We start from the raw sequence: 13,602 nt of genomic DNA, 5'->3' as shown, positions 1-13,602 counted from the left end.
AAGGTGGAGCTGCACATCCCCCCCATCATCGCCCCCCCCAGTGTAGACATCGAGCCAGACCTGCCATCACTGTCTGGTAGGTGACCACACACACACACACGCCCACTAGACACGCACGTATTCACACACACTCACTTGTAGGGCTGCAACGATTACTCGAGTTACTCGAGTAACTCGATTACAAAAAATGATCGAGGATTTTTGTTTTGCCTCGAGGGTTCGTTTAGTTCATATCATGCTCTGGTGTCACCATTTCATACGGACTTTTATTATTGACGTGCGCGCGCATTCAAAGATTTACGTTCTCTGTAGACAGCAGCTCCGTCAGTCTAGGTTTCAGTATGGTAGTGACCAGTTTAGTTAAGCACACAAGATTCACATACACGTAGAACAATAATGATGTAAGCACTCGAAACTTATTTGTCACAGTATGGTGAAGTAATATTTTAGGCATTGTGTGCCTACCTTATGATAGTTCGTAGTTTCATGAAGTGCAGGGTACGTAGTAGCGATAGCGGGCTAAGCGGAAATTTAGCTATGTTCTGCTCTTATGTTGATTCGATGTAGTAAGGATGGGTTCATCCTTATAAGTTTATATTTCGACTGTTTAATGTATTATGGATGATATCATGTTGCCTAGTGTGTCCACTATCTATTAATATTAGTTGTGTAATTGTTATCATGTAGCAATAACTCATGTTAATGTAATTCAGTGCAGTGCTGATTTGCCCAGGCTATTCTTATTGAACACATTGTACGATCGTACGCATTGTCATGTAATGGAAATTGATGAATTAAATGGAGATAAAGAATACTGCTTTGGTAATCGTGGGTGTTCTAACAGTCACTGCCCGAGCGATACAACCAAGCAACCTAGAACCATACAGTTCTTTAACTCATTAACGTTAACAGTTCACCATGCGGAGCCACTTCAATGTAACGTAAATGTTGACGCTAGCTGATTAACGATTGCTAGATACTATGGACACAAGCGTAAGTTTGAATTTACGGTGTGTGAGGTTATTTGTAGACTATTGGACTATGAGTCATAGTGATGCTAGGCATGATGTTACAGTAAGTAGCAGAGCGAGTACAAATGCACCAAGATCTCATGTCATGCACGTCTCTCCTCCCGCACGCGCGGTCACATACACACAGCTGCTGAGTTTTGACCCAATTAAAGTGTTGGATTAAAAAATGTTTTCTTTTGTCAGGAAGAACAGCCAATTGCTTACCATAACTAAATTATTTCAGGCTGCAACTGTCCCTAAACCCAATGTACTGGTAGCCTACATTGTCTCTATAACGCTCGCATGGTGTTTCCATGGCAGCAGTCTAAAGTTTGCAACGCAAACCAGTGAGCAGCATTTATCATAGCAAGCACACACACGAACATTACTCCCAAAACAGCACTATAATGCTCATAATTTGAATGCAATGGGGTTAGTTACTTTGATGACATTTTGGAGGTTTTGATAACGCAATCGCGGCAACTGCGCGATGCTAGTCGGTCGGATACGTTAGCATGGCGGCTAATAATGCGAGTCACTATTGACATGACGTTGTTGAAAACGCAAAATTACTTTAATCCGATTACTCGATTAATCGATGAATTCTTGATAGAATACTCGATTACAAAAATATTCGATAGTTGCAGCCCTACACTCACATTTTCACACACACACTAGACACACACCTATTCACACACAACATAAGAGCATTAAACCCTTAATTTGAAGGAATTTGGGACCATTCACTGTAGATGATAATAGATGTCTTGGAGATGAATTGAATTGCATACATTTGAGGATATGTACATTGATTCATGCGTGCGCTCTTAAAACACCTATGACACTGTCTCTTTGTGTTTATTTGAATGTGTGTGTGTGCTTGTCTGTGTGTGTGTGTGTGTGTGTGTGTGTGTGTGTGTGTGTGTGTGTGTGTGTGTGTGTGTGTGTGTGTGTGTGTGTGTGTACACGTGTGTGTGTGTGAACTGTAGCTCAGGATCTGGCAGGTCTGGGCTACAAGAGGGGGAAGCCGGTGGGATTGGTGGGCGTGACCGAGCTGTCAGAGGACCAGAAGAAGCAGCTGAAGGAACAGCAGGAGGTACCCAATCACGACGCAGGAGTTTCACAAGCAGCCAATCACGACGCAGGAGTTTCACAAACAGCCAATCACGACGCAGGAGTTTCACAAACAGCCAATTACAACACAGTCCAACCACACACACACACACACACACACACACACACACACACACACACACACCCTTGTGTGGACCTTCAGTCAAATCAGTTGTATTGATTGGCTCTGACGCACGGCCGAGCCAGCTGTGGTCATGAACTCCAGGTCAGCTCAAGTCTGACGTGGGAGGGACATAGGCCTATCTGTGTGTGTGTGTGTGTGTGTGTGTGTGTGTGTGTGTGTGTGTGTGTGTGTGTGTGTGTGTGTGTGTGTGTGTGTGTGTGTGTGTGTGTGTGTAGATGCAGGAGATGTTTGACATGATCATGAAGCACAAGAGGGCGATGCAGGAGATGACGTGTGTGTGTGTGTGTGTGTGTGTGTGTGTGTGTAGATGCAGGAGATGTTTGACATGATCATGAAGCACAAGAGGGCGATGCAGGAGATGACGTGTGTGTGTGTGTGTGTGTGTGTGTGTAGATGCAGGAGATGTTTGACATGATCATGAAGCACAAGAGGGCGATGCAGGAGATGACGTGTGTGTGTGTGTGTGTGTGTGTGTGTGTGTGTGTGTGTGTGTGTGTGTGTGTGTGTGTGTGGTGTGTGTGTGTGTGTGTGTGTGTGTCTAACACAGATGCAGGAGATGTTTGACATGATCATGAAACACAAGAGGGCGATGCAGGAGATGACGTGTGTGTGTGTGTGTGTGTGTGTGTGTGTGTAGATGCAGGAGATGTTTGACATGATCATGAAGCACAAGAGGGCGATGCAGGAGATGACGTGTGTGTGTGTGTGTGTGTGTGTAGATGCAGGAGATGTTTGACATGATCATGAAACACAAGAGGGCGATGCAGGAGATGACGTGTGTGTGTGTGTGTGTGTGTGTGTGTGTGTGTGTGTGTCTAACACAGATGCAGGAGATGTTTGACATGATCATGAAGCACAAGAGGGCGATGCAGGAGATGACGTGTGTGTGTGTGTGTGTGTGTGTGTGTGTGTGTGTGTGTAGATGCAGGAGATGTTTGACATGATCATGAAGCACAAGAGGGCGATGCAGGAGATGACGTGTGTGTGTGTGTGTGTGTGTGTGTGTAGATGCAGGAGATGTTTGACATGATCATGAAGCACAAGAGGGCGATGCAGGAGATGACGTGTGTGTGTGTGTGTGTGTGTGTGTGTGTGTGTGTGTGTGTGTGTGTGTGTGTGTGTGTGTGTGTGTGTGTGTGTGTGTGTGTGTGTGTGTGTGTGTGTGTGTGTGTGTGTGTGTGTGTGTGTGTGTGTGTGTGTGTGTGTGTGTGAGTGAGTGAGACAGATGCAGGAGATGTTTGACATGATCATGAAGCACAAGAGGGCGATGCAGGAGATGACGTGTGTGTGTGTGTGTGTGTGTGTGTGTGTGTGTGTGTGTGTGTGTGTGTGTGTGTGTGTGTGTGTGTAGATGCAGGAGATGTTTGACATGATCATGAAGCACAAGAGGGCGATGCAGGAGATGCAGCAGATGTGGGAGAAGGCGGTGCGGGAGCACGAGCACGAGTACGACTCAGACGAGGAGGTGGACGTGGACGACGGCACCTGGGAGCATCGCCTCAGACACATGGAGATGGAGAAGACCCGCGGTGAGCTGTGTGTGTGTGTGTGTGTGTGTGTGTGTGTGTGTGTGTGTGTGTGTGTGTGTGTGTGTGTGTGTGTGTGTGTGTGTGTGTGTCTGTGTGTCTGTGTGTGTGTCTGTGTGTGTGTCTGTGTCTGTGTGTGTGTCTGTGTGTGTGTGTGTGTGTCTGTGTGTGTGTGTGTGTGTCTGTGTGTGTGTGTGTGTCTGTGTGTGTGTGTGTGTGTGTGTGTGTGTGTCTCTGTGTGTGTGTGTGTGTGTGTATGTGTGTATGTCTGTGTGTGTGTGTCTGTGTGTGTGTGTGTGTGTGTGTGTGTGTGTGTCTGTGTGTGTGTCTGTGTGTTTGTGTGTGTCTGTGTGTGTGTCTCTGTGTGTGTGTGTGTGTGTGTGTGTGTGTGTGTGTGTCTAATAACTAATTATGAAAAAAGACTTGTAAATGAAATCAGGTGGGTTGGGCTAGTATCTCACTGTCCCTGATTGGTGGTTACTTTACTGTCACTGATTGGTCGTCTCCTTGCAGAGTGGGCGGAGCAGCTGACAGAGATGGGCAAAGGGAAGCATTTCATTGGTGACTTCCTCCCGCCTGACGAGCTGGACAAGTTCATGGAGACGTTCAAGGCACTGAAGGTGAGGCAGGGGCGGGGTCTACTACGCACACACACACCTCACACACACACACACACACACACCTCACACACACACACACACACACACACACACCTCACAAACACACACCTCACACACACACACACACACACCTCACACACACACACCTCACACACACACACACACACCTCACACACACACACACACACACACACACCTAACACACACACACACACACACACCTCACACACACACACACACACACACACACCACACACACACACACACACACACACACACACACACACACACCTCACACACACACACACACACACACCTCACACACACACACACACACACACCTCACACACACCTCACACACCCCTCACAGCAGACACACCCCTCACAGCAGACACACCCCTCACAGCAGACACACCCCTCACAGCAGACACACCCCCCACAGCAGACACACCCCTCACACACACACACACACACACACCCCTCACACCTCACACACCCCTCACACCTCACTGCAGACACACCCCTCACAGCAGACACACACACACCCCCCACAGCAGACACACCCCTCACACCACACCCCTCACAGCAGACACACCCCCTCACAGCAGACACACCCCTCACACACACACACACACACACACACACCCTCACACCTCACACACCCCTCACAGCAGACACACCCCTCACACACACCCCTCACAGCAGACACACCCCTCACACACCCCTCACAGCAGACACACACCCCTCACAGCAGACACACCCCTCACAGCAGACACACCCCTCACAGCAGACACACCCCTCACAGCAGACACACCCCCCTCACAGCAGACACACCCCTCACTGCAGACACACCCCTCACAGCAGACACACCCCTCACACACACCCCTCACACACACACACACCCCTCACACACACACACACACACACACCCCTCACAGCAGACACCCCCCCCTCACAGCAGACACACCCCTCACTGCAGACACACCCCTCACTGCAGACACCCCCCTCACAGCAGACACCCCCCTCACAGCAGACACACCCCTCACAGCAGACACACCCCTCAGAGCAGACACACCCCTCAGAGCAGACACACCCCTCACACACACCCCCCACACACACACACCCCTCACAGCAGACACACCCCTCACAGCAGACACACCCCCTCACAGCAGACACACCCCCTCACAGCAGACACACCCCTCACAGCAGACACACCCCTCACAGCAGACACACACCCCTCACAGCAGACACACCCCTCACACACCCCTCACTGCAGACGCCTGACTGAGTAGAAGCAGAAATGGCTTGACTCTTCAAAATTCCGGGAAGTAATATTCTAGATTGTGAGTTGTGCTTAGACAAGTTAGTACAAATGAGTAGTCATGAAACTGTTGCATGATTGGTCCTTAATGCTCTCTGTGTCTGTGTCTGTGTGCGTGTGCGTGTGCGTGTGCGTGTGCGTGTGCGTGTGCGTGCGCGTGTGTGTATGTGTGTGTGTGTGTGTGTGTGTGTGTGTGTGTGTGTTTATATCTGTGTGTGTGTGTATGTCTGTGTGTGTGTGTCTGTGTGTGTGTGTGTGTGTGTGTCTGTCTGTGTGTGTGTGTGTGTGTGTGTGTGTGTGTGTGTGTGTGTGTGTGTGTGTGTGTGCAGGAGGGGCGTGACCCAGACTACTCTGAGTATAAGGAGTTCAAGCTGACGGTGGAGAACCTGGGCTTCAAGATGCTGATGAAGATGGGCTGGAAGGAGGGAGACGGCCTGGGCTCAGACGGCCAGGGCATCAAGAACCCCGTCCACAAGTACGCTCACCCGCGGCAACGCTTCGCTCCGTAGCAGACCCCATCTAACCCCACGCCATGTTAGATAGAACGGTTATAGATAGCAGACCCCACGCCATGTTAGATTTAACGGTTATTGATAGCAGACCCCACACCATGTTAGATATAACGGTTATTGATAGCAGACCCCACACCATGTTAGATATAACGGTTATAGATAGCAGACCTCACGCCATGTTAGATAGAACGGTTATTGATAGCAGACCCACACCATGTTAGATTTAACGGTTATTGATAGCAGACCCCACACCATGTTAGATATAACGGTTATAGATAGCAGACCCCACGCCATGTTAGATATAACGGTTATAGATAGCAGACCCACACCATGTTAGATATAACGGTTATAGATAGCAGTCACCATCTGATGTTAGATGTAACGGTTATAGATAGCAGTCACCATCTGATGTTGGAGATAACGGTTATTGATAGCAGTCACCATCTGATGTTGGAGATAACGGTTATTGATAGCCGTCTTATTAGTATGCTTGTACATACAGTGGTAAAATTGTGTTTTTTTGTTTACATTTCCATTAGTGTGTAAGTGTGCTCCTCTCATAGGAAGATGAGTTATAAACACATGGATAGGTATAGGTGTAGCTGTGCTCCTCTCATAGGAAGATGTTAGTTATAGACACCTGGATAGGTGTTGGTGTGCCACACTCAGATTGAAAGAAAGATCTAGAATGTTTCTGGGTGCCTTTGCATCCCAGTGAATTTCTGGTGATATAGTTTATTTAGTTTTCTCTGTCTCTCTGTCTGTCTCTCTCTCTCTCTCGGTCTGTCTCTCTCTCTCTCTATCTCTCTCGATATATCTATCTCTCTCCCTCTCTCTATCTCTCTTTCTCTGTCTCTCTATCTCTATCTCCTCTCTCTCTGTGTGTGTGTGTGTGTGTGTGTGTGTGAACACATGGCAGGGGTCAAACAGCAGTGGACGGTGCAGGGTTTGGGGTCGACCGTCCAGCTGACCTCTCCAAGAATGACGACGAGTATGACGCGTTCCGTAAACGGATGATGCTGGCCTACCGGTTCCGACCCAACCCTCTGGTGAGTAACACTGGCTTACACACACGCCCCCTTCTGGGCCAGACCAGTAGACGCATCTGAGCCAGACCAGTAAACACATCTGAGCCAGACCAGTAGACGCATCTGAGCCAGACCAGTAGACGCATCTGAGCCAGACCAGTGGGAGCATCTGAGCCAGACCAGTAGACGCATCAGAGCCAGACCAGTAGATGCATCTGAGCCAGACCAGTAGACGCATCTGAGCCAGACCAGTAGACGCATCTGAGCCAGACCAGTAGACACATCTGAGCCAGACCAGTAGACGCATCTGAGCCAGACCAGTAGACGCATCTGAGCCAGACCAGTAGACGCATCTGAGCCAGACCAGTAGACGCATCTGAGCCAGACCAGTAGACGCATCTGAGCCAGACCAGTAGACGCATCTGAGCCAGACCAGTAGACACATCTGAGCCAGACCAGTAGACGCATCTGAGCCAGACCAGTAGACGCATCTGAGCCAGACCAGTAGACGCATCTGAGCCAGACCAGTAGACTCATCTGAGCCAGACCAGTAGACGCATCTGAGCCAGACCAGTAGGGGCATCTGAGCCAGACCAGTAGGGGCATCTGAGCCAGACCAGTAGACGCATCTGAGCCAGACCAGTAGACGCATCTGAGCCAGACCAGTAGACCCTAGTGTCAGCAGCCCTCTGGGTCTATCCTTTATATACTAAACAATAGAAAAAAATACTAGATACACATGTAGGTGTAATGGGTAGCATCTGAATTAGGGTAACATCTGAATTAGGTAGCATCTGAATTAGGTAGCATCTGAATTAGGGTAGCATCTGAATTAGGTAGCATCTGAATTAGGTAGCATCTGAATTAGGGTAGCATCTGAATTAGGTAGCATCTGAAATAGGGTAGCATCTGAATTAGGGTAGCATCTGAATTCAGATGAGAGGCTCCACTTCTGAATCAGTGTGTAGGAAGTGAAGCGAATCTTACGTGGTGCCTGTTCCTGCCAGCACAGCCATTTTACCATCATTATGATGATCACCTCGGTTATGAGTTTCACCAACTCTGCCCACTCCCCCCCCCCCCCCCCCCCCCCAACTCCTCTCTTTCTTTCTTTTCCAGAACAATCCACGCCGACCGTACTACTGAGGACACCATTGCTTTCACGCGACTGCGATTCCTGTTTTTCATGTGTCCGTGTCTGTCGACTACCATAGGGCGTGCTGTGGGCCGTCTGAATGATTCATTGGAGTGTAATATTTTTGTGAGAGTAGACTTTTTTTACTGTGCTAGGCATCCGTGCTTTTCTGCAGTGTTTGAAGTGGAGAGAGCAGTGACGCTAGGAGCCAGTGCTTTAGACGAGGACACACTCTGTCGACGTGAGCCGAAGGTGGAGACGTTAGCTCACGTGTGTGTGGGACTGATACGAGCAGCGCTGTGTTCTCATTGGTACCTCAAAAGCTATCACCGTCTACCATGTCTTCCACCCGTCTGGATGCCATTGTGCCCGCGAGGGTTTTTTAGCCTCAGTGACCCAGTTGTTTTATCTGTTTAATAGTTTGTTTTTATTTTGTGTTCTGTAAAGCTTTCAAAGGTGGACTTCTTTAAGTGGGGTAGGTGAGGTTGCACCTTACCCTAAACCTGTGTTTGTGTCCTTGAGAGCGGGTCAAACACACAACCTCCAAAGCTCCACTCTTAGGAAAAATACAACTACCATCATCTTCCCCACAATCCATTGCTGCTTTTAGTTAGTTTTTTTGTTGTTCTGTTGAACTGTTCTGTTTAAAAAAAGAGTCCATGTGTTAAGCATGGTCCATATTTAGTTTTTACAGGCGTTAGGTTTCGCCACATTCCTTGTGTAGAAGTGTAATATAATTAGTGACAAGCCCGTGGGCAGACGCTGTGTTCCTCTTCTCCATGGGCCCAAACGCTCCTCTCGTCCTGACCTGTAACCGGTTCTGTTTGGGCTCAGGTGAGAAGCACCGGGGGGGGGGGGGGGGACACGGCACCCCAAACACAACCATCCAGAAGCTCCCCCACTCTCATTGTGTGCTGATGAATGCCTTGGCAATGAATGTAATTTGCTTTCCTGTTTAAAATCATTAAAATGAGCTGCTGTCCCCCAGAGCCCCCCTGTGGTTAGCGTCTCTCTCTCTCTCTCTCTCTCTCTCTCCCCCTCTCTCTCTCTCTCTCTCCCCCTCTCTCTCTCTCTCTCTCTCTCTCTCTCTCTCTCTCTCTCGTCCAGCCGTGTGGCAGAGCTACATTTAGCCGCGGTGGGCTAATCACGGCGGGCTCGGCAGCACAGGCGCGGTGGAACCCTGGCGTGGCGCTTGGCTCAGGGGACGGAGGGGAATGCAGTGGGCTTTAGAGGACATCTTTTCAGTCAACGCTAATTGTGTCATGGTCTTAGCCCTGCCAAAACATCCTGTATGATTGCTGTCCATTAAAAGATTTAATTAAATGTTTATAAAAATGGATTGATATCGTTTGCACTCAGTGTAACTTCACTCTTGTGTGACACACACACACTCTAACACACACACACACACACACACTCACACTCTCACACGCACACTTTGAGCCAGTGGATTCCAATATCCCCCTGTGTAATGAAGCTGTTGTGATGAACTAGTCATAAACAGTGTGTGTTGCATCAGAGATGTCTGGGCAGCTCTCCACATGACGCATCATGGTTGGGATAGGCCATCAACAACAAGAGAGTGGTGTATTTGATTGGCTATTGAGTCCAAACATCATCAGGATAGATAACCGCACATTTAACACGGATGATATTTATATAAACATGGGAAATTTTTCATGGGCGCAACCCACATACTCAGCTCTGCTGCTCATCCCTCAAATACATGTTCCTTACAAAAGTGGGACCATTTAAAAGGGAACTAAACAGGCTTTCCAACGGTAGGCTATAAGATTTATTGCCAAGAAGCATTGTTACAACAAAGAAATAATCTATACCAAACACAAATGTCCTTACTTTTTGTGCTATGTTTACAATGTCGTTCGAAAGTTTGGAATCGCCCAGACCTTTTTAATCCATCAAATAAGATGTAAAATGACTACAAGTTCAGACATTGATAAAGTTAGAACTAAGGATTTCATCTTGACATTACTATTTTGTTGTTGAACATTAATAGCTTGAGTGCTTCTTCTCTAAATAGGTCTTGCATAACCTGGAGCGATGCTGTGGGTCACTGCCCCCGTAAGAGGACACTGGATCCAGGCAGCAGTCGTTCCCATGGCGATGGAGTTCTGGTCAAATTGAGTTATAGCTTTCACTCTGTTGGAACACATAGTTGAGCAGCACTAAAGCACCCTTAGGCCAGCATCATTCCATCTGTTCAGCGCCTCGTGAGGCTTCTCGTCTGAGGGGAGCACTGTGGGGCAACCAGTGGCCCTGACCACATTCGGGCCTGATGCCCATGGAGGACACGGGTTCGATTCCGGCCTGATGTCCTTTCTCTTGTCCACTCCCCACCTCTTCTCCCCTCTCATTTCCTGTCCCACTCTTCACTAAAATCTGTCGATCAAAGGCCAAAAAGCCCAAAAATAAATCTTAAAAAAAAAAAAGTTTCTCCTCTGACGAGCATTTTTTCATCTGCTGAGCGCCTCGTGAAGTTTCTTCTCTGACGAGCATCTGTTCATCTGTTCAGTGCCTCGTGAAGTTTTCTTCTCTGTGCTCCAAACACGTCGGCTTAGATCTAACTGCCATCCTCCACCCAGCATGCTCCCTTCTGCCCATATATGTCTCTGTCTTTCACTGGCCAAAAAGAAATGTATAAGAAGAGACAAAAACACACAAGACATATTTTTATTATAAACCTACTTTGATCACTGCATGTACACATTGTGCGGTATAGTGCAATATTTGGAAATGAAGGTTTAACAAAGAGCCTTTTCAGCTGTAATTTGAGGGGACAATCGTCCTATGGGAGAAATCAAGTGGTTTTGCCCCTCTAAAAACTTCAATCTGTGCACAAATCTACTTCATTTTCCCACAGAAAAAAATCTAAATCATTTCTAATGGTAATATAAGTGAAGGGGTTCTGGTTTGTAGTGATTTTAGCTGACGTACCTCAAGAGCAGAGTGTTTAAACATGAATAAAATACTACATTTGTCATCCCTAGGACATACAGAGCTGCTACTCCTACAGCGGTTAGAGTCTCAGGCTGGTTGACCTATCTTCTGGGTGAGCCTTCACTAGTGGCCTGGCAGGGAATGTTGGGGGTTGATGAAGGGCTCACTGCTGGTGAGGGGGGGGGGGAAGTAGGGCAATAGGGTATTGTCGGGAGAGGAAGGTTGGCTTGACTAGCAGTGGAGAGAGATGGGGGGAGTGTGTGTGTGTGTGTGTGTGTGTGTGTGTGTGTGTGTGTGTGTCGGGAGAGGAAGGTTGGCTTGAGTAGCAGTGGAGAGAGATGGGGGGAGTGTGTGTGTGTGTGTGTGTGTGTGTGTGTGTCGGGAGAGGAAGGTTGGCTTGACTAGCAGTGGAGAGAGATGGGGGGAGTGTGTGTGTGTGTGTGTGTGTGTGTGTGTGTGTAGGGAGAGGAAGGTTGGCTTGACTAGCAGTGGAGAGAGATGGGGGGAGTGTGTGTGTGTGTGTGTGTGTGTGTGTGTGTGTGTCGGGAGAGGAAGGTTGGCTTGACTAGCAGTGGAGAGAGATGGGGGGAGTGTGTGTGTGTGTGTGTGTGTGTGTAGGGAGAGGAAGGTTGGCTTGACTAGCAGTGGAGAGAGATGGGGGGAGTGTGTGTGTGTGTGTGTGTCGGGAGAGGAAGGTTGGCTTGACTAGCAGTGGAGAGAGATGGGGGGAGTGTGTGTGTGTGTGTGTGTGTGTGTGTGTGTGTGTGTCGGGAGAGGAAGGTTGGCTTGAGTAGCAGTGGAGAGAGATGGGGGGGGGGGGACGCAGTGCAGGGAGGGCTGTAATCAGAACCTTCCTTTGCCATTTCCTGGGATCAACACATGTTAAATATATCCCAGATAGGCTAGCTAAGCAGAAGCTATGTGTGTGTGTGTGTGTGTGTGTGTGTGTGTGTGTGTGTGTGTGTGTGTGTGTGTGTGTGTGTGTGTGTGTGTGTGTGTGTGTGTGTGTGTGTGTGTGCACAGGGGACAGGAGGTAAGCTAGGGGGTCGTTCATCATAACTTAACAACGATCGTGCAGACGTAAGTGTTAATGCTCAACATTACCAGAGAGGTATGCATGGTGGGGGGGTGGGGTGGTCTACTTCACATTTAGTCTACTTTAACAGTACATATTCCAATTTTATAAGACTATAGTCTATAGTTATTCCCAGCTTTTTGCTAGTTGATTTCTGCTCACTATACTGACTTAGTATTAAGGTAATACAAAGCCTTTTTTAGCTGTAATTCAATGGGTCAATCATCCCTGTTTAAGGGAGAAATGAAGTGGTTTTGTCCCTCTAAAAACTTGAATCTGTGCACAAATGAGTAGTGTCATTCATGAGGAAGCATCGCCACTCTGTAGTTGAGTGTAATGTTAATGCTGTACAGTGTAGCTGAGTGTCATATTAAGGCCATTCACAAAAGGATTCTCTTTGATGTTGGATTCACCTCATAACTGGTCACCTTGGTGGGCCAGAGGGATTCTGTTACCGCCCGCTCCTCCGTGGCTGCCAGCTTCGTGGGGCTGTTGTATATATTTAGTGCCCGCACCAAGCAGCCAGTCGGACATGCTTGGGAAGTCAGTAGTATAAAGACACAGCGTGATATACTACACCATACCCCGTCACACACACACACACACACACACACACACACACACACACACACACCAGGGCCGCGGCTGCCAATGGGAATGGGGGCCTTAGCAGTAGCTATGGGCACACCTGACACATTAAAGCCACTGGTAACCAATATCACATTCCCACAGTTCAGCATTGAAATAAAAGGCTTTTCTAAACAGAGTCATCAAACAGATACCCGCCAACCTAATCTATGATATGATATTTAAAGGTTGCTAATAGATGAGTGGCAGTTTGGAGTTTCACATGCATTTACTTTGACGTACTTACATGTTCGGTATAAACTCCTGTGAATAGGCCTGTTCCATTGGGCCAGTCTGGGGGGGGGGGTCCGGTATAAACTCCTGTGAATAGGCCTGTTCCATTGGGCCAGTCTGGGGGGGGGGGTCCGGTATAAACTCCTGTGAATAGGCCTGTTCCACTGGGCCTCTGCAGTGCTGCTCCTTAACGCCACCACAAGTTCTCCACTCACCACAACCAGTCAAACAGAAACACGGCCTTAGCGGTGCCCGACAGCGTGATCACGTGATCATAATCATAGATCTCCTCAAACTT

General features: G+C 48.3%; 1 protein-coding gene across 1 annotated transcript in view; it reads left to right on the top strand.

Moving 5' to 3' along the window:
- sugp1 (SURP and G patch domain containing 1) overlaps positions 1-9,705 on the top strand; it is a 15,839-nt gene extending 6,134 nt beyond the window's left edge. Inside the window, exons 8-14 of the mRNA XM_080859117.1 lie at positions 1-76; positions 2,000-2,106; positions 3,620-3,797; positions 4,308-4,414; positions 6,065-6,210; positions 7,167-7,296; positions 8,395-9,705. The exon at positions 1-76 is cut by the window's left edge and continues 259 nt beyond it. Coding sequence (XP_080715243.1) covers positions 1-76; positions 2,000-2,106; positions 3,620-3,797; positions 4,308-4,414; positions 6,065-6,210; positions 7,167-7,296; positions 8,395-8,421 — 771 coding nt within the window. The 3' untranslated portion in view covers positions 8,422-9,705. The remainder of the gene's footprint in view (positions 77-1,999; positions 2,107-3,619; positions 3,798-4,307; positions 4,415-6,064; positions 6,211-7,166; positions 7,297-8,394) is intronic.
- Positions 9,706-13,602: the final 3,897 nt, after the last annotated feature.

The sequence above is a fragment of the Sprattus sprattus genome (assembly GCF_963457725.1).
Source record: "Sprattus sprattus genome assembly, chromosome: 20".
Taxonomy (NCBI): Eukaryota; Metazoa; Chordata; class Actinopteri; order Clupeiformes; family Clupeidae; genus Sprattus; species Sprattus sprattus.
Note: the sequence above shows the minus strand (reverse complement) of the source record. Positions and strands in the feature narration are given on the sequence as shown.